General features: G+C 39.0%; 1 protein-coding gene across 3 annotated transcripts in view; it reads right to left on the bottom strand.

The window, feature by feature from the left end:
• mrtfbb (myocardin related transcription factor Bb) overlaps window positions 1–25,094 on the bottom strand; it is a 70,204-nt gene that overhangs the window by 10,531 nt on the left and 34,579 nt on the right. The window contains exons 3-5 of one of the 3 annotated variants that reach the window (XM_068578487.1): window positions 7,785–7,834; window positions 6,096–6,195; window positions 3,306–3,566 (exon numbers count right to left, since the gene is read on the bottom strand). In XM_068578487.1, the coding sequence (XP_068434588.1) occupies window positions 3,306–3,402 (97 nt within the window). In that variant the 5' untranslated portion in view covers window positions 3,403–3,566; window positions 6,096–6,195; window positions 7,785–7,834. The remainder of the gene's footprint in view (window positions 1–3,305; window positions 3,567–6,095; window positions 6,196–7,784; window positions 7,835–25,094) is intronic. The other 2 variants (XM_068578488.1, XM_068578489.1) reach the window with 2 other exon arrangements.

Raw genomic sequence — 25,094 nt, forward strand, 5'->3', positions numbered from 1 at the left:
AGTGCAGAGACACAAAGGTGAGAGTTGAACTTCAACCATTCAAAGCCAAGTCTGACGAGTCATCTAACAACCCTCTCTGGCTTTAAAAGTGAAACCGGCCAGACTTCAAACAAAACAAAGTACTTATTATTTCTCAATCAATACGCTACCCCAAGGCCCAACATTAAGCCATGTTCACCACCACAGACATCCTATTCACTTCCTGTATGGTTTTAACTAGGGGAAGAGTACCACAAGTTGCTCTTGAACAGTTCACCCTGATTGGCCTTCCCAACGAGAGTCAATATCTCTGTGTAGATGCAAATACACAGAGGAGTCAAACAAAGTAACGATGGTTTAGAATACAAATGGATAAAAAAGAGATTAATGTCAGTGCTGGAGTCGCAATAATTAGCTCATGACATCAGCAAAAGTCAAGTGAGTCATGTGTATTTGATAAATGGTTTTCAAAATGTCATCTGGCTTTGGGTGGAAGGAAGTAATCAGTTATGTTATTGTGGAATATCAAAGACATGACTGTCCTGCAGCAGAAATTGTTGAGTCTTGCATGCAGGCCCCCCCGTACACTTGGATGGTCCTCCGTGTTATTTTCCCATCAATATAAACTGTACTCAGATCCCAGTTTAAACATGTATAAACAAGTGAGCGTGGACATGTTATTTCAGTAGAATAACAAAGAAAAAAAAAACTGTTTGAAAAGCAAGGTAACGGCGTGATGGTGACAAATGAGACAGCGGTGGGGGGCACATGAGACCCTTGTTGTCACCATTGTAGTGAAGAGACGCCGGCTTAAGCTACTCAGTGTCTCAGGGAAAAAAAATCTACTCCCACTCAAGCAGAAACACACATACACACACACACACACACACACACACACACACACGCACATGCACATGCACACACACTCACACACACGCGCAGACCTGCTCAACTCTCCTGGGAAAGGCGTCTGAACAAGCCTCTGTGACTCACTCTAGCAAAAATAAACTAGGCAGCTGTGAGAACAAGGCCTGGGAATCATGAAATTTAGGGGTGGTTAAGGGGGTGGGCTCTCTGGTTGTATGCAACGCTGAGGGGACGTTCACGGGCTTCCACTGGTGGGCAAGGGAACACAAAGTGACAAGTGGAGAGGCAAAGGGTGGGAGGCCGAGTCTACTCTCACAGCAGCCGATCAACTTTGGGGAAGAGAACACATTGTGCCCGCCCCGCCTGCTGCGTTTCCTATTATGAACCCAGGCCGGGGGGTTCGGGTCAGTCTCAGACTGATCATACCAGGAGATTGTAAAGAAATTGCCATTGGTTTGTCTCAATTTTCATATCCACTGTGACTTGAAAAAGAAATGCCATAGGCAAGACAATTTCTGAGTGCATATTGCTGCATATCAATAACATCAAAAGCTGCCTTCCAGGGCCACAAGAAAATAAAGAGCTTGATCTGAGCATCAGTATGGGGGTACACCTCATGCCTATGATCAACCTGAACCCTGGCTAACCTTTCCATGATGCAAACTGGCTACGCTCTCCTGCTCACCAGCAGAGCGTAAACAGTGGAGAAACACAGAGAGAGGGAGAGGGCTCTGCCGAAATCCCTGTCTACTGATGTAATCTCTAATCTCAGACCCATGTTGTTCTCAGCAAATCATCCCTGGAGGTCTCCCATCAGAAGTTTTATTTTATTCGACTTTCCAGGATTTTTCTTTACTAATAATAAAACAAATATTAAAACAGTTTGGTTGTGCAAAGAGTATTGGAAGTCACACAAAAGCTGAATATAGTTTAGAAACAGACTGATACTAGGTTATGTTGACTTTAGTGTGAGTATAAACAGGACACCATTTGTGCAAAGAGGCATCTATAACCAGAGATAGATTAAACCACAACTATACAGAATATGTTTATAAAAAAAGTTATTTGTGTTTACGGTGGCCGATTCAGATGCATTTTCCCTATGATGATTTCTAAACTTGGACTCACATGGAGTAAACAGAATCTAACTGAATTGATAGATGTTGTCTTGTATTATAAGACATTGGAAACAATTATTTAAAAGGTCTATAAACATGTTTGATGACATGTTCTAAAAATAAACTATCCCATTTCTAATTTCATCGTGAATCACCTTAACAAAGCAGAAATATATCAGCAAATCTCAAACAGTGAGAATCAGGTGACCGTTAATAATTACTGAGAATGTATAAAAGACAAAATGTGGCTGTTGAACACTGGATTTCAACTATTTCTTACTTGAAAATAAATGTCTGACACTGACGGGTAGTGGCTTTCTTCATTTAAGATAATATAAACTGCATTCCCGTAGTGTTTAATTTTCCTAAAGCAAAAGGGCCTAAAACAAAGCCAGACTCAGAGACGAGAAAACACATTATTTTCCTTCCCTATGAGTGGACGTGTCCTCAAAGTCTGTGTTCGTAAACTGGTCTGGGTTTGGTTAAGAAATCTTTTGTCAGATCATGAATAATAATTTAAGATGGAATTTACATTTCACCTGCAAATCTTGCATAATGTCCCTGACAGAATGGCTCTTACATGACTTATTGCATGCCATACATACTATACACATTCACCAGGAGATTGTCATGTTATGCATCTTTGTAATCTCAAAATGCAAGAACCTACATAGTTGGCAAATATTTTGATCAAGTGTGACTTCACAGGTGTTACAATAAGAAAACCATAATCCATAGAACATAAGCACCAGTAACATTGGTTGTCATTTACAAACAGATTAGTGTTTTATGTCAAACAAAAACAAAAAAAAGAGTGCACTCAAGGCCTGATTTAATCAAAGGAATTTGCTGTAAATGAATGCAAACAAGGAAAATTAAAAATATGCAAATGATCAGAATCTTGATCAGAAGCATGTCTGGTTATTGCACTTCATCTGAATGAAGCTCTCTATGTCAACTTCCATCACAGGACTGACTTTGTCCTTGTGCTATGTGACAGAAAACCAGAATAGTGTTTCAACAGTGCCGATATAAACATAAACTAAGTATTCCCTCTCTCAAAGTCTATGATAACTTTGAGTTATGATCCATAAGAACACAATAGTCTCTTCTACTAGAATGATGCTTGGCATGAATCATTGTGATGAGCTTTACTGTTGCTTTGTCATTTCCTGTTGAGGCTGCATCTACGTCACTACAACCCCCCCCCTCCCCTCTCCCCTCTCTGCCAGTGCTGCGAGCATCAGTTAACAGTTAAAAAAAAATCTAGTTAATTTTCTGTAGACCTTGAAATAAAACAATGGACTGCATGCAGGTTAAACAACAACACATACAAATCACCTGATTTAAATTTACCCCTGCAGATGGATGGGGTCTCCACGTCAAGGCAGGCCATAGAGGACAGTGGTTTGCTTGGCGGCCAGGTCTGAAGTCCCATGGAGTGATGAGGCTGGGGGAGATCGAGGGAGTCGGGGAGTGTAGACTCAGAGCGAACGACAGCTGGCTCTCAGAGCTGCGAACAGTCCCTCCTCTCCCGCTCTGTGCTGGCCTCAGCGGAGAAAGTGTGTGTGTGTGTGTGTGTATATGTGTGAGTGAGTGAGACTGAGAGAGAGAGAGAGAGAGAGAGAGAGAGAGAGAGAGAGAGAGAGAGAAAGAGAGAGTGAGTGAGTGCTCAGTCAATGTCAGGAGGAGGGAGCACAGCGCCGCTCATGTTAACCCTCGCTAGGTCATTCTGCTCTACTCACAGGGCTCATCATACTACAGCACAAAACCCTGGGGAACTTTTTATATGATTTTCTGCATAATCAGCAGGGGACAAAATCAACCATGCATGAAGAAAACAAGCTGTTTCTTTTGAGTGGGAATATCTCCATGAGAAACAGCTCTTACTCCAGAAACGTTTTGTCGTACTAAATAACAATGACACGAATAAACAAACAGGGGAATGGAAGCTTATCTTTAAACATTTTTTCATGATTAGTTATGATTTTTTTTTTACATGAAGTGATTGTTTTATTGATTTAAAGCAATCTATGTCATCTTAACTGAATCTGTAACTTATTTTAATTCCCAGCAGCTCCAACTTGTAAGTTACTATTTATAAAATAGACGTGATGAGAAGACATTTCACTAAACAGATGAAGTGTGTGAACATTTAAAGAGGGGGCAAAGAGCAGCTAATGCAGCAGCTCATACAAAAACATGCTTTAGTCGTGACTTACAATGGCTGTTAGATTCCATCCATGACAACAAAACGCACAAACGGGAAGTGAGATAAAAAGGGAATTTCACTAATTGTGGTGCGTTCTGCGTGTCTCAGTGGATCCAGGAAGGCTGGTTAGAAAATATGTCAATGCTAAAGAGCAGGCACTTGATCTCACAGAGGGTCTGATGTCAAGGGGAAGCTGCAGAGAATCAGGATGCTCTTTTTGATATAATATGACTCAGAACACAGCGGTCTGATATGTGCGTTGTCCTGTTGAGTTAATAATCAAGGAAAATGCACGTCAAACAGCATGGGGACAGGGGAAATATGGAGTTCATAAAGTAAATGAGACAATCAGGCACATTATGTTATGACCGCTCACTGCTGGGATTTAATAATGGTGAAAAATAAAAATAAAAAACATGGGAGATCTGGTGGAGCACTTGGTGTGTGAAAAACATCTTTCTGCACGTCACATTGTTCATAAATGCACACCATTCTTTCAAATTCCTATTTTCCAAGTGTATTGTCCCCAGAAAGAAAACAATAGACTTGATGAATTACTTGTACACCTGTTTTGTCCACAATTAAAACATATCTCCTGCTTTAGCTCTCAACTTCCCATCCCAGTCCAGAGTTCAGTCAGTATTTCAAAGTCTAATTTTCTAAAATTCAAGATGTTTTCCATTCCCACAAATTCATAAGACAAAATAAAAAAAATGAAATAACCTAGTCTAGACTGTATGCAGGACACTTGAAATGTAACATATGTGTAAGCACCACGACAATGTCACGACATTGATGATAATCACAGAGTATTACATCCATCTGCTTCCCAGCGGCCAGCTGTTTTTCATTCACTTACCACTTCATAATTATTCCCTCTTGGAGCGGATGTCACTAAGCAGTGTTTGATTCATGTTGCAGGTTTATGTTAAAGAAACATGATATTCTGTGACTACAACTTATATAATATTCTATAACTAACTATGATCAGGGATGCTTCCACACTTGTAGCTCTGCTCATTCTGTTGGTTCATGAACCAAACCAAGGCCTTTAAGAGGCTTTTGTGTTTATTTACTATATTTTCTGTAGAGGACATAAAGCGCTCACACAGAAATAACTGATTGGTATCTTTTCTTATCTTGGTGTTTTACACGAAAGGGTGCAGCTCTTCAACCCAATGCTGAAACATGGTCGCGACCTGTCGATCACAAGGAACCCACCATAAAGCATACCCTGCTTTATGGTCTATTTTAATCCTTAATGGAACCATCATTTACAAAATGAACTTTATGCTGTATTGAATACAACTTAGCTTCACCTTTTAGACCCGGAGGCTGTTGCCTGGTAGAAACAACCAGCAAAGGTTAAAGTTATATTAAGGTACAACATATACAGAGTAGGTCACACTCATCAGATGGAATTAATAGTTAACAATTGAAGTTTTCCACCAGTGTTAGTTTGTTTTATGTAATATTTCCTCTGCACACCACCATCTTTTTTTTACAGGATTAATTCGTGGTTTAGTGTTTCAAATCATGCTAAAATAAAATATCCATCCTGTTTAAGAGTGATCGGTTCCAGAAAGCTCCATGTGAACCTGCAGAGATGGAATGACATATTTGTAACATTAAATCAAAAGTGAAATATTCTAATGATGCAATAAGGCCATATAACACTGCTGTAAACACGTAAGAAATCCATGTTCCCAAGGAAAATCTTTGATTTCAGTAACAATTTAAGCTGTGATTATGAGTTGGCTTCCAAAGAACATTTGATCTAATTCCTCACGTCATTCCACAAACAAATCACTCAAGAGTTTGTTTTGCCAGAGTGTTCTTGCTCATAAATGGTCAACATACAGTGTGTGTCAAACTCTGAAGTTTTGGTCCCCGATTCCAACCCGTTTAAGTCAACTCACCAACCCTGCAGTCCTCCAGGCAGCAGACACAGATCGTGTGGTTGTGCACGAGGATCGAGACTCAGTGGAACTTGACTCCTGATTGTCCTGAAGGTGGGATCTTGCAGGGCAAGTGCATGCAAAAACAATGTCAAAATATTTTCCTTTTTTTTCACTTTTGTCAATTACTCAAAGATACATACTGCACACTATTAATGAGACTAGCTTGTTCTGTGTTCACGTGAAAAACTGGAGAGTGAGCAATTTCTGTGACACAGAGACAAACATTGCACAATTTGGTCCTGGGCCTCCCCCTGTCGATGAGAATCTCTGTAATTAGGAACCTCACATTCCCCAAGAGAGGACAACGCCATTCTCATCTGTCCCATTATCACAGCGGCACAATTTTCCAATGAGGAACCAGCTACGTGACATAATTCTGGACAATGACAATGAATTTAAATGAACGTTTGTTCGTAATAAAGTCATATAGTGGAATGCATGACCTGGCATTGGGGAACAAGAACCTAAAAATGAGGAAAAGGGGCTCTTATGCCGCTCTACAATTGAATGCTTTTGCTATATAGGGCAACTTATAACATGAGCCTTGAATCTTAGTTAGGAATAATGCCAGTCATCAATGTTAAATTTACACTCTCATTCCCAATGACTATCAAAATCAAAGTTGTTTTACCACGGCCTGAATATTGATATTGTCCATTTATTTCACTCCGGGTGAAGTAAAACTGCAACAATTATAGTCACTACTCTACATACTTTCTTCATCTTATACACACCATTAAGTAAAGTAGCACTCAAAGTCATGACAGCACCATGCCAAATGTCACACTACAGTAAATATCCATGATTAAATCAAGTTTGCACAAATTAGTTCTGTTCCAGATCTCTCAAATGAGCCAAAAAATAAAATTGCAGGAACATTACTATTCATTCTATTTTACATTTTATGTGGAAAAAAATCATCAACACTTCTGGCCTGAAGGTTTTTTTTTGAGCAAAACCGTTGTTTCCACATAAAAAGAGGATGTAAAGAGGTGGAATTCTCCGGTGATTCTTCAAGTTTTAAGTTGCTCTTTAAAGTTAAAGTTATAGCTGATTTGCAGAGCACACATAGTTCATTCATTCCTAAGAGATGAAGAGAGGATTTCTTGGGATTCATGGTCTGCCCCATGATTTAACAAGGCTAACAAATATATATAATACAATAAATAGAAATACAAGACATAGGTTCTTAAGAGGAGCATACTCTAATCATCGATTGACCAGGGAGGTTGAGTTATTGTCACCTGGACACACTTCGGCTCTAATTGGAGTTAAACTATCTGTAACTGAATGTCGCTGACTTTGGCACGGTTGAGTCAACAGGATACAACGCTTGGCTTTTATTAGCTGTGTGTGTCTGTTGTTAAACTGCTTCAATTTCTGGACTCTGTGTTCAACACCTGTGATTATACTGACAGCTTGCTGAGTGCCCCTTAAAAAACAGAATGTAAAACACATTCACTCAATCACAATCCTTCATCTTCTCCATTTCTCTTGTGACTAACTGTGCATTCTTTTTGTTTTGAAGTCTAATGTTAACTGCTATCCCTCTTTGACACGCTACTTCAGAGCAACACTGACAAAGCAATCACACCATTCAGTAACTTTACATCCTGTGCTTTTCATCAATCTATATTTAATACTTACATCGTGACAGCTCACTGAAATAGAAGTGATTCTTGCAGGATGTTTGCTTTCTGTAGTGAATGATAACACGTACAGTGAATGACACAAACAAAAGCCCATTATTATGTATCAGTCCACAATGTTTCCTGCCGTTATACTTTTGACCAGCAGTTTCAGATAGTGTGTGTGGTCACACTGTTGTCCAGGTGAGAAAGTGCACTCCAACCCCATCGATGTGATCCCAACACTCTCATTAGACTCCTGACCTCTCGCTGCCAAACTATTCTTCAGAGCCAAAATCCACACTTTCTTTTTCCTGGCTAAAGTTTCTTTGAACATCAAAGCACTCATTAACATCAAGTCCCGTGTGGGGGCTTCACATACTTAGATTTACAAAATCAGGCTAAGCTTCTTCTGGCTCACAGCACAGAACAGTGTCATTACAGAAGAACAACAAGATAAAAAAAACACTCTTTGAATCATACATTGATTCCAAACAACCACTTAAAGGCTTTGGGAGTAACTTTGTCCTTTTTTGAAGGTTCCTGCTGATGGGCACACCGTAATCAAGTGCATGTGCGATAAGAGAGTCATCAATACAGCCCCTTTCAGCATACATAGGTATTTCCTAAAAACCCAGACTGTGTTTCATTCCTTGGAGATTTTCATTGGGGTGGTTCCAGAAAGAGTCCCAAGGAAGGTCTGGATAAGATGTACATTTGGAGTAATTTAGGTGCAGGTATGCAAAGCGGACAGCTCCTTCCATAACACACGGCTCATTTATGGCCCCATCTGAGCCAAGACGTCAGAGTGAATACATTCCCAAGCACATTGTTGAGCATGTGCTTCTACACCAAAGACAGATGTTCAGTTTAATCAAACTATTAATCTGTTAATCAAACTACTTCTCAAAGTATCAGGTGTTGGGCTGCGCAGGACTGATTGCAAGGTTATACAACACTGACATTTCAAGCCTTAGCGTGGAGTTCTTTATCATGGTAATGAAAGGTTTATGTGGCTGCCATGGCATTATTTTCAGGAAAGGGGTCATATGACACCTGCACCTACATTTGGTCAAAATAATAACTATGTGGATGCAGTTCAAAATGTTATAGGTGACTGAACATCAGCCTGTAAATGGATACACAAAATACACAATTTGAACAAGTATGAGCATTTTCAATGATTTCAAGGGAGATTAGATGAGAATACTTTGCAGTAAAAGTGGCCATTCATTTTCACAGGGGAGTCTCCACAGCACCCGCTCACATCCCATCCCATGAAGGCCTCTGCAGATGGTGGGAAAGCCAGAGGGAAATCCCTGTAGGCCTCCAGTTTTCTTTGAAGCTGCGCTACATGCAGCTGCCACGGGAGGCTAAAAAAGGCAGCGCTGTGGCAGCTTGGGCCACATTAACATCTTTACCAAAAACAACTAATTGCACACACTTACCAAAAAGTAAACATACTCACAGCTGCAAGGGCAAGCTGTAATTACATTTAAGCATGCGCATCAATACACATACATCCACATATCATTTGTATTTGCTCTTTCGGATGAAACATGGGCAATAAAAGATATTCCTTCCCACGTTCAAACATTAGCAAGTAATCATACTGCCAACTGCTTCACTAATAGTACTAATCAGTCAATATTGATCACAATTAATGAAGTGGAGGTTTGCAAAAAAATGTTGTTTTTCAATGATATCCAAAAACAATGGACATTGTGAAGACAATGGAGACTGTTTTACCATAACTATGACTAAAACACAATGGTGCAGTATCCAGACAATAGAACTGAGTCATGACCAACATCAGATGGGTGCATTTATTTAATTATTTGTGGCTTTTTATTGAGTAACATCCCATAAAATCTACTTGAGGTTTGATTTCTCAACAATGCTCTTCTCTTTTATTCTTTCACAGTCACATACACAAAAGTGAATAAACCACAAGGATTTTATCTCCAAAGTCCCCATATCTATGACCGAGTATAGCAAAGCTTATTATTACATAGTGTACAGAGGTAGCCTCACTCCGTCCTCACAACGTTCCTCTGGATTCATGTTGGAACATGAGGACAATAAAAGATAATGGTTGTTTTAAAAGAGGTTGATGAGAGTTTACTAAATTGAAAGGTATCATAAGAAAACTTTTGTTGAGGGAGTGGAGTGCACAAGGCTATAAAGAATAGGCTTTAAAAAAGAGGGACAAAAACGTTGTTGTGAAGAAACATGTCTCCATTGACCAGTGGGCAACTCAACACTATAAAGTTGGCACAGACAATGCTGCTAAAAATAGCTGATCGTATCGCCAGAACAAGCAGCTGAACGAGGAAAAACAACAACATCTTTCCCTGTTTCTGTGCATGTCTGGCGTAACAGTGTCTCCTCACAATCTGGATATCATGGAAGAAAACATATTGTTACAACTACAGCAAAGGACCGGCTGCTCCTTTACACTTCCTCTTTAACATTCCTTAATTTTAACAACCATATCTTTTCCATAAGTGTAATTAACCCTTGAGTGGCTTGCCGACCCCTCCCCTCTCCGCTCCCTGTTGGACCCAGCCAGCAGTGAGCCTGGCAGTGGGGGTCGGTTCGGGGTCGACCACGGACAGAAATAACCTCTTGTTTGCTCACTGGCATGCTGAAACTCATGGTGTTGTTCTGGGAGCCGGAGAAGGGCCTCTGTGTTTTTATCTGGAATCATAGTGGATCTTGAAACCAAGAATGAGTGATATTGTATGATACTGTGAGTGGCAGCCTCAAGAAAATAGAAACTCTTACAATTATATTAAGGCTGTGACCGGCTTGGAGTCAAAAGAAGCTCACATACTCTCTGAATGAGGATGTTTTATACTGCACAGACATGGTTGTCTTTATTATCTGTTCAAATTAGATGAGTGCAAATGGAAAACATGTTGAACATTAAGAAATCTCTAGTGATTCATTTTCAGACTGGTTAAATTACACAATGTATTGTTTTCGTTAGAAATGTAAAAGGATACAGTGGCCCAACTGTGGAAATTTACCACGCTCCAGATTCACCGTCTTCGTAAAAACAACCCTTCAGTCCCGTTTGAAACCGATCAACAACGTTGTCACTCCTGCACGTCCTGATGTGCCTTTTCAAGTAAGGATTGCAATACTTTTCTGTCTTTCTTTGTTGATAAGATTATAAATGTCAGGGTCAGTGACATGCTTTCTTCTGCTTTTCCAACTTGGTCAACAATTTTAAACTATTTCTCTGCCTTGCAAGACCTCATTGATCAATTGCTGACTATTGGTCAGCATGAGACTTCCCTTCAGCCGTGTTGATATTCTATCACCTACCATGCTTAAGAGTACTTTAGTCAATACATGGTTTCTAATATAAATAGCACCCTGAAATCTGGTTGCCCCCCCAGCTCATGTTAAACATTTTTATCCTAAATGTTTTGGAGAAACTTGTTGGCAAACAGCTCACTGTTGTCTTGACGTCACACAACAATTTAGACAAATTCCAATCTGGTTGCAGTGAGAAGCATTCCTCTGAAACTGCTTTTCTCAGAGTCTCCAATGACATAATTACGTCTTCTGATGTGGGTGAATGACTGCTCTGTTTTGGTGCTGCTGGATCATTGATGCTGTAGATGACATCATCCTGATTAGAGGCAGTACGTGGGTGTCTCTGGGAGTACCCTGGGCTGGTTCTCCAGCTCGCTCTATTTCCTATGTTGCTTGGTCCATACGTGTTTCTCTTTTGAAAAGCACCTAATAGCACCTATGTTTTATTGTTTGTTCACCGTTTTCATGGTCTTATTTTTAAATATTTGTTTTCTTGTGAAGTACTTTGTGACCTTGCTCTGCTGCTAAACTAAATTAACTTTATGAGAATAATAATAGTTCTTAAAAAACATTTCTTCAAAGCTACTTTAAGTAGATTTATTAAGTTTTTGCAATAGCGTAGATGGACTGCTTAGTTGAATGTTAAGATATGCCATACTTTATGTAATACCATCAGACCTGCATCTCTGCTGACTCAAGGGGAAAGCTTCTTCCTGAATGTCTGTGATGGTCTTCACATTGCATGAGATGTATGTGCTTTTCATTCTAATGGCATTTACAGAAACCTGGTTTTAGTATTTGGCATATAGTCTCAGACTGAAGTGATGATATCATCTGAAAAATAGAGTTGTGGAGTTCCTGGAGTGTGAAAAAAGTAATTCATCCAAATTACTGTTAATGCACCAATTTACAGAGGAGAGGGGCCAACATTTGGCAGCACATACCTTTTCCATGGTTGGGTGGAAAGTGAAAACTTATTCTTTTATTCAGTTTAGAATATGACTCACTTTTGTTGTGCAACTAAAACCCTTGTGAGACATGGGTGGATATTAATTTCAGGAGCTGTAATTCAGTTTGCAGATGTTACCTTTTAATCTTAAATTTGAAAATGTTCTTCCTGAACTCTCCAACAATATACTCACCACCAACACAGCAAAGCTGTATGCATACCATTTTTGTATCCCCAGAAAAAGATCAGGAATAACATTTGCTCATTGGAATAACAGGTAATAATAACAGTGTAACCATGGCCTCAGCCTCGGGAGAGACGGACAGTCAAAGCAGCGGGCTGCCAGAACACAGTCCAGACCACAAGGGAAGCATTAAGCGCTCTATAAATGCCAGTAATATAACGTTTGCAGTCTTGTTTTCAAATGGACAACATATAATGTAGCCTATACACTAAAGACAACTCAAGGTCACATTGATCAACACAAACAAATGTACTGACTCCCAGCAGAAATGTGTTATAAAAATGTGAAATAATGTCCCTAATGGTAACACATATAAAAAATAATATCTGATACATTACACTGAGCTGCAGTTAAAGTAAAACTGTAAACTAAAAGCTTACCTAAAACCTCTCCCTTTTTCCGTCTGTTACAAATGCTCCCTCTATTCATACTGTCATACTCTTTGCAACCGATGTACTTCCTGCCTCAACTATGGGAAACAGTGAAGTTACCCTGATTACAGACATTTCCTTCCTCCACCATTCACAGCAATGCCTGGAATGGCTGCAATATTTACTCAGGCCTGAAGCGGTAAACTGCAGATCCCACACCCACATGGCATATGCATCATGGCCTACAAAGGCCACGGGTTCCTGGGAGAGAATTTTTCATAATCCGGACAGAAAAAACTATATTTTTGAGCAAGAAATATGATGCAATTAGAAAATATAATCAAGATCAAGAAAGCTTTCATACCGCCTGAATCCATAGGTGCGCTGACAAGACTTGATTTGCTGCAGAAACTTTACAAGAGCACATTGCCTCTCTGGCTTTGAGCCCCCTGAAACTCCCCCACATTTCCCTCCACTGGTGTGGTTTCAAAATAGAAAAACAGGGTGGCTTTTTTAAAGCCCCTGTGTCCTGGACTTTATAACATTATTCCACCACTCTTGATGTTGTACTATCCCAAACAAAACATAAAAATAGCTCTATTACGCTTATTATAAATATAGGGTGCACTTACCAGGAAAAATAAAAGACCTGACACATGGCAGGACATATATATATATATTTATGATTGCACATTTTAAATTGTCAAAAACAATCAAGGAAATTCCCTTGCTGCAGGAACATGGGGCAGCCATATTGCAGGACATATTAAAACAGAACTGCATGGCCTTGCACACTATCACTGAGAGAGCGACAAGCACCAGAGGAGGGCAGTATCAGCTCAGCTTTGTTATGTACAATATAACATGATTTAATGTATATTATACACTGTTACATTCAGAAGTTGTACATATAATTGACAAACCCATATTCTCCGCCTTCCCCTAATTCGTAGTTTTACATCTGACCTCCACCTTTGGCACAGCTTTTCTACTCCATCACTTTCACAACACATATCCCATCCACTGTTGCAACTTGTCACATTGTTGTAAAATGTGACACTTGTGTGATATTTTTGAAATCGTAGTTCTGTGGTGATGACATTGAGGTAAAATAACATTCTAATACTAGAGATACATTTACGGCTTTGTAAAAAAAAAAAAGTTAAATCTATCCTATAAATCATATTTTATTGAGTTTACGCGAAGTGAACCAACAAATATTTGATGCCATACAACCACTTTCTCGAGATCTAAAAAGGTTAAAATATTGGAGCCAGTTGGGAACGCGACACGTTGTATGTTATTTATCTCACAAGCTCAGAAACAGGTGAGCTTAACTGGCCACTCCAAAGCACCTATAGGTGTCGATGTGTGAACGGTTGTCTTTCCTCCCACCTCTCACCCAATGTCAAATCGGACCGCTGCTGTTTCTGAGCTAATGGACTGGGTGGATTACACTGCCATCTAGTGTAATAAATTAGGCCATTTATAGGTGATTCGATCCCTTTTTCAGTTTAACGTAAACCCACAGGTATCTTCCTTTCCATTCCAAACAGAGACAGTAGAAGTATAGACATCAAATGTGCCGTGTTTTAACTCAAGATACACAAGTATTGAAATAATACATTAATAATCTAGCTGAACCTTCATATCTCCCCATTATTTTAAAGTTTTAAACGACAAGAGAGCAGCCTGGATATAATCCCCGGCACATGGGGGCAGTGAAGTCTTTATGAGACATGGCTAGTAAATTGGCTCCTTTGAATTTAGAAGGTTAAAATTATAAGTGTTGCTTCAGTATCACACAGTGATAATTTTAAAATCGTTTCAGTCCATATGCCCTCCATCAGCTCCGTCCAAATATAGAGCCAAGTACGAAGCTACAAGAGTGTGATAATATTAGTCAGCGGTTCTCCCCCTTGGAGGCATTTTGTTGGGAATGAGTCCATTTATGATTCTGCAGGATCTTTTATCACAAATGTTCAACTATATTTCAAAAATGAATGCTGAGGTTCTCATGATCAGAATGACTGTATTTAAATTCACATTTCACTCATTTTCATATATTGTATTCATGAAATGTTAAGGGGAAGAAACATTTCACTAAAGTACTTTCTGTATCTAAGTTGGTGTAAGTGTATTTTTTTAAAAGGGAGTTTATGCTGTTTCACAACATCAAACACAAAGCCAAAGCTTATGAATCTGTTTAACACAAAACTGTTGTTTTTCCGTACTCAAGTGTCTCGTTTAATGAAATTAAGTGGCTGCCTGGGGCACCGTGATGACCTGGGGGCCCAATAGATTTTATAAATTAAAGTGAGGGCACAGAGCTTTGTTCAAGGATGAACCGAGCACATTTTCAGCCGTGTTACTTCCAAACCAGTTAATTATGTTGCTGTTGTGCAACCTGCAGGAAAAATGTGTGAGGTTCATATGTTTGTGTGTGTCATTACAATTATGTTGCCAGAGAGTTATGAGAATTAGGCAACCTGCAGAAAAATAATGTGGCAAAAAAAAAAGAAAAAAAAAAGACGTATCAACTGCTAAAACTGCTGAAAAAATTGTAGAAATTTAAAAAAAACCTGGAGATTTAACTACTAAATGTATTCTTTGGTCAGAGGGCATGTCCTTTTATAAAAATCCATCAAGTTGTTTTGAGATGAAGAAGTAAGTAAACAAAGTCCTAATTAGAAGTTCTGAAGAGAAACACACACTATGTTCATTTGAAATCATGCAACAAACCTGATCATCAAACAGTTTGACTAGTTTATCTTTCATCCAATTCTTTAATCATTACCCAAGTTGCTTTTTGTTTTGTCTTCAAATTTTCTCTTAACAGGCCAAGTGCTCAAATTCCTTTTACTAAGATATACACTTTAAAGAAATACAGAAAAACACAGGAGCAAAAATATGCTGTAATCTTAGTCTTCTTCCAAGCAACTACAGTAAATACACATTTATTACAAAATTGGCACCAACCAACTGGCAGCCATTGGTACTGAACGCTTAATTAAATGCATAAATTGATTCCTCATGAGTCATTTCATTTCCAGAACAGTGTGCTTCTCTCTCAGTGCGGCTGCAGTCGAGTCCTCAGAGTCTGCAGCCGTGATTAAGGCCTGTACAAATAAACCAGCTTCAACTTGACTCTCTCTGAATGTAAATGTCAGAACAATTTGAGAGGTGGGACACTGTCATTTGGCAAGAACATCACTGTAGCCACTGAGGTTTCTGAGCGCTATCATCTGGAGAAGCGTGACATTTGTTTTAAATAGATAAGAGTTGAAGGGTTGATATGAAATCCCCCCTGGGTACAGTAGCTGAAAAGCTCATTAGCGTTTTCCCTTTTCCCCCATATATAGCATTTGTTTTATAGTTGTTCATTAGTGTTTCCACAAAAAGCCAACTTTGACACAAAAGAACACACTCACATTGTAATCAAACAGCTGTTTGTTAAAGGAATACTTGACAGACTGCAAGAGCATTTTCTTTCATTTTCTTCTGCTCACTGGCTTATTTTTAATTTATTTCAACACTAGCCAGTATAATCAGTATCAATACCGCCTTCGGAGGAGCCCTGGCTACAAACATATATTAGCATAAACATAAACAAGTGTAATAAAAGCCTGCAACTTACTATTATTTCTATTTTAAATCAATTTACCAATCAGATTCTTGAGGAAACATTTTGGATATAAAAATCTCCCAAAACATATTCCACCCCACGTTGGAGAAACTAGAAGTTGATTAATTGATTAAACGTTTAGGTAATTACAATTTCATCATGTGTGCTGCACAGTTTTGTTCAGTGAAGTGGAATGGTGCCCAGATTTGAGTTTGCTTTTTAAAGTGTGAAAATTACAAAGCACATTCTGGAAATAGGTTTTAGTTTGTTCCCTTTTAGACTCGTCGAGCTGATTCCAAATAAAAGCAAGAATTGGGATTTTTTTTTTGAAGCAGTACTATCAATACAGTTAAGTTTAGTTTTGCCTACAATGGTGTAAAGTTTATCAATCTTTATACTGTAGAATTAACAAAATACAATTCTATACAATTAATATACAATTATACAATATATATAACTATACAATTAATCTTTAGTACGTAATTGTATCACCTATGTACTGTAGTAGATATACAAAGGCAAACAAACTTATTATCTTTCATATTTCAGTGACTGAGAAGTCAGTGGAATCCTTTGACAGAATACCAATAATATAACAACACACAGAGACTCACAATCGATCACTATGTTTTGAATTGTGCGTGTGTTGCTTGAGCGCAACTGCAAATAAATATGTGAGGCTGAAAGAAAACAAGTTCCATAAAAAACAAAATATATAGCGGTGATGCTGACAGTTGAGCAATAAAGTTGAGAAAATAATAGGCCGACTGAACAGCGCGAAGAGATTTATGACTTGGGAGAGGTTAATGACTTGGAGAAAGTAAAAGTTGCTGAGAGAAAGTCAACAGCAGCAATAAATGTCCATCGTGCAGCGATGACATGCAGCTCTGATAGAAGCTCAGGAGAATAAAAGCACAATTGGTTGTAAATAGAAAAGCCTTCTGGTCCTTAAACAAATTGAGCAACTTGATCACGTTGTCAAAAACATTCACAAAGCGCGCTTCGTCATGATGTGGCGACATCAGCAGCGATTAACACAAGCTAACGGACTGTAGCTCAACTTGACAAAGCACACACTTCATTCATCTGTAGAATTAGTGACAATTTTTATGTGATGATTGTTGTTCTACTTCCACTTAATATGCAAACTAAGGAGACCGAGACATAAACACAGAGTAGACTGAATGTTTTTTCACATGCTCACTGCAGAAGAAGAGGCTGGGCAGTCCTGAGACTTTCCCTCAAAGGTCAAAATTAGCCCCAATTTGATTTGAGTAACCCAGCCAAGTTGATCTGTGTGTGTGTGTGTGTGTGTGTGTGTGTGTGTGTGTGTCACTCCTGCCAATCCTCCCAGAGTGCTTGTCAGGGAGATCAGCTTTGCTCCAGCAAAATGTGTGGGCTGAAAATAGGCCTGATCGAAGACTACTGTTTCATATTACATTGCACAGGAGACCCGTGCAGCTGAAGCTCTTACTGGCGTCTTTTCTAGACCGAGGTCTCCACTGAACAGCCCAGACTGGCACAGGGCACCCGTCAAGGTCGCGTTATCAACACAGTGTTGCAGCAGAAGCCAAGTAGGGAAAACAACTATTATTTTCACTGTCAATTTATTTGTCAATTATTTTCTCAAGTAATCGATTCGTTATTGTCTCGATAAAATGTCAGAAAGTTGTGAAAAATGTTTAGCGGTGTTTCCCAAAGCCGAAGATGACATCCTTACATGTTATTGTTATTTGCTACAATGTTATTTTTCCCCAAACCAAAAGATATTCAGAAAATTAACAGCTGGAATCAGAGAATTTGAACTTTTATTCAAAATAAATGATTAAAACAGTGAGTGGATAATTTAATAGTTGAGCTCTAAATGACCGTGAAATGTGCAAATATAAGGGAAAATCAAGTTATAGACTATTTAAACAATATTGGTTGGTTCAATAGTACCTACCATCAAATTATTTGCATTGTTTATTATAGAATAAAATATTTCAATATTTATTTTGCTGACAATATTTAGTTCTTAAATATTTTAGCCTTTAATTTCATATGGAAGTTATATATAAATGAAACATCACTGTCCCTTGAGTAACACAGTGCCTGTTTTTCGTGGCAATGTTGTTTTTTTAGTCGTATCAAAATGCTTCTTACGCTTGTGCTTTGAAAGCCGCTAAAAATAATCAAAGACGCGACAAGCTCTGTGAACATAGTAATGGTATTTTGTGGGTGGCTCACCTGGGAGCGAACTGGACGGACATCCAAAAATTATTGCTACAGTTAAGTCACAATTTTCTGGGATATGTGCCAAGGTTGGCAGCCCAATTCTGGATATCTCTGCTGTGGCAGGTCCACAGTTTCTTTTCCCCTCCGAGCAGCTAATGTTCCCAGCACCAAAAGCATTACGGCCCCCCCACAGACCCTCCTATCTGGGTCTCTCACACATAATGCACTGCCTGCAGCAAGAGTGTTTTTGAAAGGCAAGGTGAATACTCAATGACATCTGAAAATAACCACCAAGAGCAGTGATTCTCGAAATGGAAGTCAGTCATTGTTGTCATCCGTGACCTTGTAACGTACTGTCTAGTAGTCGCAAAATGTAAAACAAATAGCGTCTCCTCAAAAAGTAGCGTTTAATTGTGCTTCTTGGGAAATACTTAATAACATGCAATCAAGACGTGATATAATTAACCTTGTCACATTTGACGGACACAGGTGACATAGTAAAACATATATTAAAGTGTGTTCTGCCAGTAGATTTGCATCCTAATGATGGAATTCAGGGGAGCATGAGAATAAAACAGCGAGAAGTGAATCTCCCGTAGACGGACAGAATGAGCCAGACAAGCATTTTACTCCCAGTGGTCAGGAGGCTCATTATCCCCTGTGAAGCTCACGTAGTTAGAGGAGAAATGAACTCTCATCTCGCTATAATGAGCCTGGCATTCCACGAGAGACTTCGGCACGAAGGTGGCCAACTTGGGAGCGAGGCAGAAACCCCCCCTGTTGCTCCGCAGCTGACGGAGGGAAATGAAAGGAGGCTTCGATGGGGTCCTGAATGGGCCGTTAGGTGTCTACTGCCAGGCATCGCTGCTTCCACCGCTCTCTGTGGAGCAGGATGACCCGACTTTAAGCAGACGAATGCCGGGGAGCCGTTGAATCTCATTTGTGAGAGCAAGAGGAGGATTAATGAAATTATGTAGTTACATGCCACTTTGTTGTTGTTGTTCTTTTTGTTTGTACTCCCCGGGTATTTGTGATTCATCAGCGGCCCTGTTTGAACAGTCGCGCTTTAATGGAATCTAGATTTTAGATCAGAACCGGTCTGATTTCCTAAAACAGTGGAATAAGTCTTGTTTAAATTTGTATGTGTAATATTATTCTTTTAATTTCTCTCCTCTTTCAGGAATGGAAGCATCCTTATTCATTATGTTTTATTGTTTTGGCGACAGAATGTCTTTTCCTTTTGGGCTCTTTCTTCACACTTTGGGATCATCACTTTATGTTTGATCCTGGTGATCATTTACTGCATGCATTGTTTTCTTCGTAAATTAATTTGTTTTCTTTTTTGCACTGAATTATAACAGTACATTCAAGTAGTTCTAACTTTAGAGGTAAGAGTTGTGGTTCAAGCTTGTGCTTTCCCAGATTTTAACTATGGGCAATTATTTGGTTTAGTTACGTATCAATGCCACAATTAAACATTCACAATTAGTGAGATCCTTATTTAAAAACATTAGATTCAAATGTCTTTATTGTCTTCTGTGTTAAAGGTAAAAAATAAAACTAGACATGATGATTGATTATTATTATTATGTGATCAATGAGTATTTTCGGCACAGCTCACAGTTATTTTTAGTGTGAATCAGAATTGTCCAGTTGGCATCTTTTCTAAGAGAGACTTGACCGCAATAGAAATACATTCACTTACAGACAAAACAATAAGTAAATGAAGAGAAGAGACATGTTTCTAAAATAGCCATTTTTTTCTAAAATAACAAATTCCTCTTACGTTCTGTTTAAACACAGGAAGTGTTTGAAGTCTTTCCGGTGGCTATTTCCAGCTATAGAGGAGTCAGGTATTATGAAGTCTTTCTCGCACACACTTGTCAGAATAATAAGCAGATATACCAGCAGGCAGGGCTGGCACAAAAAAAATCTGTCTTGGCTGAAATGCTTTGGGAACCACTGCATTAAGCATCAATTAAAACACAGAGCTTCTAGTGGACTTTTTAAAGCTGACTGAGCAATCGTCAACCTGCTGCCATCAGTGTTTTCCAGAAGTCTCCTGTCTGTGCAATCAATGTAATTCCTGATATGTTTTTTTTTTCTCTATCAATTATTTTGCTAATACTTGTCAAACACTAAAGAGGACTCTCTACTTGGCAGGTTACAAGCATCCAAAGAGCAAGTGAGGGCATGTCTGAGACAGTTTTCAGTCATCATCAGCCAAGTCTTAATTTAGGAAAACAACAACAAGGGGCCAATCTATCTGTTTTATGGGCCTATCCGACAAAAAAAAGATGGCTCTGCCTATAGGTATGTCAGTGCCTGTTCGTGACAATGAACTCTCAAAAGAGCTGCAGAGAGAAATATACCAATTATCTGAAACATTATGAAATGAAGTGTGTCATCAAAACACAAACGTCCACTTTATCTTAAACCCTCGAGCGGAGTGCTTCACTAATCACATTTTGTTCAGCTTCTTTCTGCTTTGAGAAGACTTTTCTAAAAAGACACAATTTTACACGCTCAGTTTCAAAGGTTTGTCTTGACCACAGAAAGCTATCACAGCTAAATCTGAAAAGTGCTTTGGACCCATTGTGAGCCAGTCCATCTATTGAAGGGTTTAAACTACACAATAAGCACATTACGCTTTTTTTTCCCCAGCCAGTTTAAACTCAATTTTCGGGAGACAAAAAGAAGAAACGATTTGAGGAAATAGGCCACTTAGACCGCAGTAACTTCAGTGAAAATGAACCAAATGATGGTGCTTTGCCAAATGCATATTTAACAGCCATAGCAAAATGTATTAACGCTACAAAGCCAGTTCCCAACAGAGTAGTGAGCTTGAAGCTCGTACTACAATCTCACATCAGCCACTCAATTATCGGCAGGAAATCTCACAGTAATATCCTGCCGCCGTAGCATTGGGTCATGAAATACTTTGCACAGTACAGCGTGCTATCAGATCTGTCTAACTCATGGTCATCCTAACTATTTCTTCTGTAACCATGACAACATTTCTCTGCACTCCTCAGCCTCTCGATTGTGTGGAAGAGGAAGAAGAAGACAAAGGGAAGCGGCGAATGAATACGTACGAACCGTTTCCACGACTGGCCTAGTTTGACTCCAAATTACTTAAAGGCTCAGCTCGATGCGTTTGAGATGTTACATTTCTCGGCCAATTTTAGTCTCAGTGTTGTCATCTCTAGTCTTGAAAAAGTACATCACTCCATCTTACAAGCCAACCCTTTACTTGAATTTGATATAATACACAGATGCGGCGGTTTTCTCCAGATGTCATAGCACCTAAATGATCGAGATAAACCTTCAGATGTTTTGCTCCAACTATTACCACGCTGCTGAAAGGTGCACCAGGGATCAAAAGTTATTGTTTGCTTTATAGCAGTAAATTAACTCTGCAGCCTGTATCTGTATGTGAACTTATTACCATATATTTTAATTAGTTCAATATAAAGCTTCACACTGTTAAGAGTCAAAGGAATAGTTTGTATGGGGGATTCACCTGTTTGCTTTCTTGCCAAGAGTTAGATGAGAAGATTGATACACCAGCAGTCTCTTAGCTCAGCATACAGAGTGGAAACAGCGAGCCTGGCTCTACCCAAAGGTAAAAACCTCCCTCTTCATTCTAGCACTTCTACAGCTAACTAATGGACATGTTATATCTTGTTTGTTTAATCCGTACAACACGTTGTGGGTTTACAGGGGACTATTTCTTGGCCGGGCAGAGTCTGGACTCTCTGCTGGTTGCACTCAGACTTTAGGGATGTAATCAATTTGACAGACTCTACCCTACTGGTTTCAATGAGTCCAGTGCAATAGGATTGTTCCTTTTCTCTGGCTTCACAACAAAGCATTCTGCCTCTTTATTCATAATAGTATCCATCTCCCACTAAGACTCCCCCGACATGTTGTCTCCTATTAGAGCAATAAGCAGTTCATACAGTATCAAGAGAATATGCAGATGAAAAGAAACCACAGTTGAGAAAGTCAAATTAGAAGGTTATGTCTATTTGATTGTGTGTCTCACTTTGAAGTGGAAAGCTTTAAGCCACGCAGGAATGAATAACTCCTCCAGCTTTGAGCAGAGGCCATAAAACTGGGGTCACACGAAAAAAGACTTCATGCCACTCACGCTTTATACTTGAAATTGAGCTACAAACACTTATCTTGCAATACATCAAACGTGGGTCACTTTCACTGGAAAATGTAGACGATGATGAGATTTGTCACAGATTGAAGAAACAAGAAATATTTCATCCGATTTATTACATGATGCCAAATGAAGGCAAAGTAGCTTATGTGACTCAACAGCACATTAAATTGGATGGAACAGGTATTAATACTTAGATTTTTGCTGAAAACATCCTAGTGCTGTAAATAGAAAACCTAAAAACTATGTAATTCTTGAATAGCAGGATTGTGTATTGAAGGAAGCAAGAGTGGATTTTAATCAGCACACTTTTGAAATCTGATTCTCTTCAACCTGTTCAAAACGCTGATGTTAAAATGACATGAAGAAGCAGTTGCTTGGAAAGAACAGATAAATATAGAGTCCTAATGAGCAGAGTCAGAAATGACTAGACTGGACTTATAAAAAGAACACAAAGAGACACAGCACAGATATATCAGGAGCCATTCAAGAGCAGATCAAAACCTGTCTCACAAGAAAGTTTAAGTATGCAAATGCAGCTTTTTCCATTTTTAAGAGGAAGTATCAAACCCCTTTAGTACATTGACACCACTATCTAGCTGACCAGATACCTGACTCCATAGATACCTGAAAGTATAATCAAGGAGCCTCACCACCACCTGCTTTAAGAATACAACACAAGAAATATGCCTCAAGCTGAGCAATCTCAAACAAATTTATACATCTCTGTACTTAAATGTGGCTCCGTGGCTCGGGAGTTAGAGCCCCATCTATCAAAGTGTCTTTGGGCAAAATACTGAACCCCAAATTACTTCTGAGGTTGTGCCATCGGTGGTGCGCTGTGTGTGAATGTGTATTGCTCCTGATGAGCAGGTGGCACCTTGAAGGCCGTCTCTGCAAGCAGAGTATGAATGTGTGCGAGAAGGAGAAAATGCTTGTGTTGTAAAACGCTAAGCTAGAAAAGTGCTGAATAAATACAGTCCATTTATCATTTGAATATCAACATTAACATTCTTCTTTTTATGCTTTTCAATTGATAAAAAGGTTATCCTGAGGCTCTTATGTCATAGTATCCATGCAGGTGGCCTGGAAATTTTACCAGAGAGGGATTACATTCAATTTCCACAATGTGTGCAGAATCAATCAGACGCTCTCCGTCTGAGCAGAATTACAACACTGTCTCCTTCCCACCTGCTCCCGGTAAGAGTTATGAAGGAGCCCAGAAGCACAAACTGCTTGCACATGCGATTACTCTCATCCCAGACTTGTCCTGTGGAGATATGTCACTTGTTCCTGTTTCAAAAACAAGACTCGGAAGAGTTGAAAGTGAACCTTAAATATTGTTTATCTTATTTTCACACAGGAATAAAAGTTTTGTTAACTTCACTGTATGATTCATGGACACAGTGACTCATCAACAAGAGGGTGTCAATGACACCGAGCAGCCCCACAGCTAGAATACCAACTGGTGGAGGGCATCAACACAAACCAAACTATAATGTGTGTGTGTGTGTTGCATTTGACAGCTAATCACTTTATTTGTTACGAATCGGACATTCAAATGAAATGTCATCATCTAGAGTTTATCTGGTCCTAATGAAGCTGTTTGTGTTTTGACTTTAACAGGAAGTCTGAAGTTTCTTCTTTGGGGGTTGTGCAAATTATTTATAGTAAACTTTAAAGAAGCACAAAGACAAGGCAAGAAAAAAGTCCCCTGACGATTGTAAATAACAGTAGCCTCCCATGGCTAAGACGATTCAACATCAAACAAACAAAAGAAAGAGCAAGATTTCTCAAGTGGCAGATGGTGAGCCTCCTTCCACTAATCCTAATTTTAGATAAAAAGGTTTCTCTAAAAATAAATAGCTGTCTATTTTGCAGATCCTTGCTCGTCAATGCCGGTTCATCATCTGTTACTGGTTGTAAACGGTCAGTAATTAATAGCTGAAGTGCATCGTTGACATATGAACAATCTAATGAAATGAAGATTGGAAAAAGTGCTCTGCATATGATAACATTACATTAGACAGGACATCTGTAGGTTAATCAAACTCTAATCCAGAGATAATGATTACATGAATACATCGTACTGGTCGTAATAATATTCAGGGCTTATTTTCATTTCTAGAACAACAAGATTCAAGGCCTGTAGTGTACCAGTTGGTGTATGAGTCATGTATACAAACCAGGCTGAGAGTACATTTAAATTAAGCTTGACTAGCACAGTATCATTCCATGATCATTTTGTGCTTATATTCTATTCAATGTATTTGATTTGACCCATCTAAAGAATTGCAGAGATGAATCCTCTTCAGAACTGTGTCCTTGTTGGGAGTTTGCTTCGATATCACTTGTCATATTGTATATCATATTGTGTGGGAGAGGTGATAATAACAGAGGCCAGAAGGGATGAAGCTTGAATTAA

The sequence above is a fragment of the Clinocottus analis genome, unplaced genomic scaffold (genome assembly GCF_023055335.1).
Source record: "Clinocottus analis isolate CAN_PGR_092001 unplaced genomic scaffold, fCliAna1.0.p SCAF_16, whole genome shotgun sequence".
In the NCBI taxonomy this organism is placed as follows: Eukaryota; Metazoa; Chordata; class Actinopteri; order Perciformes; family Cottidae; genus Clinocottus; species Clinocottus analis.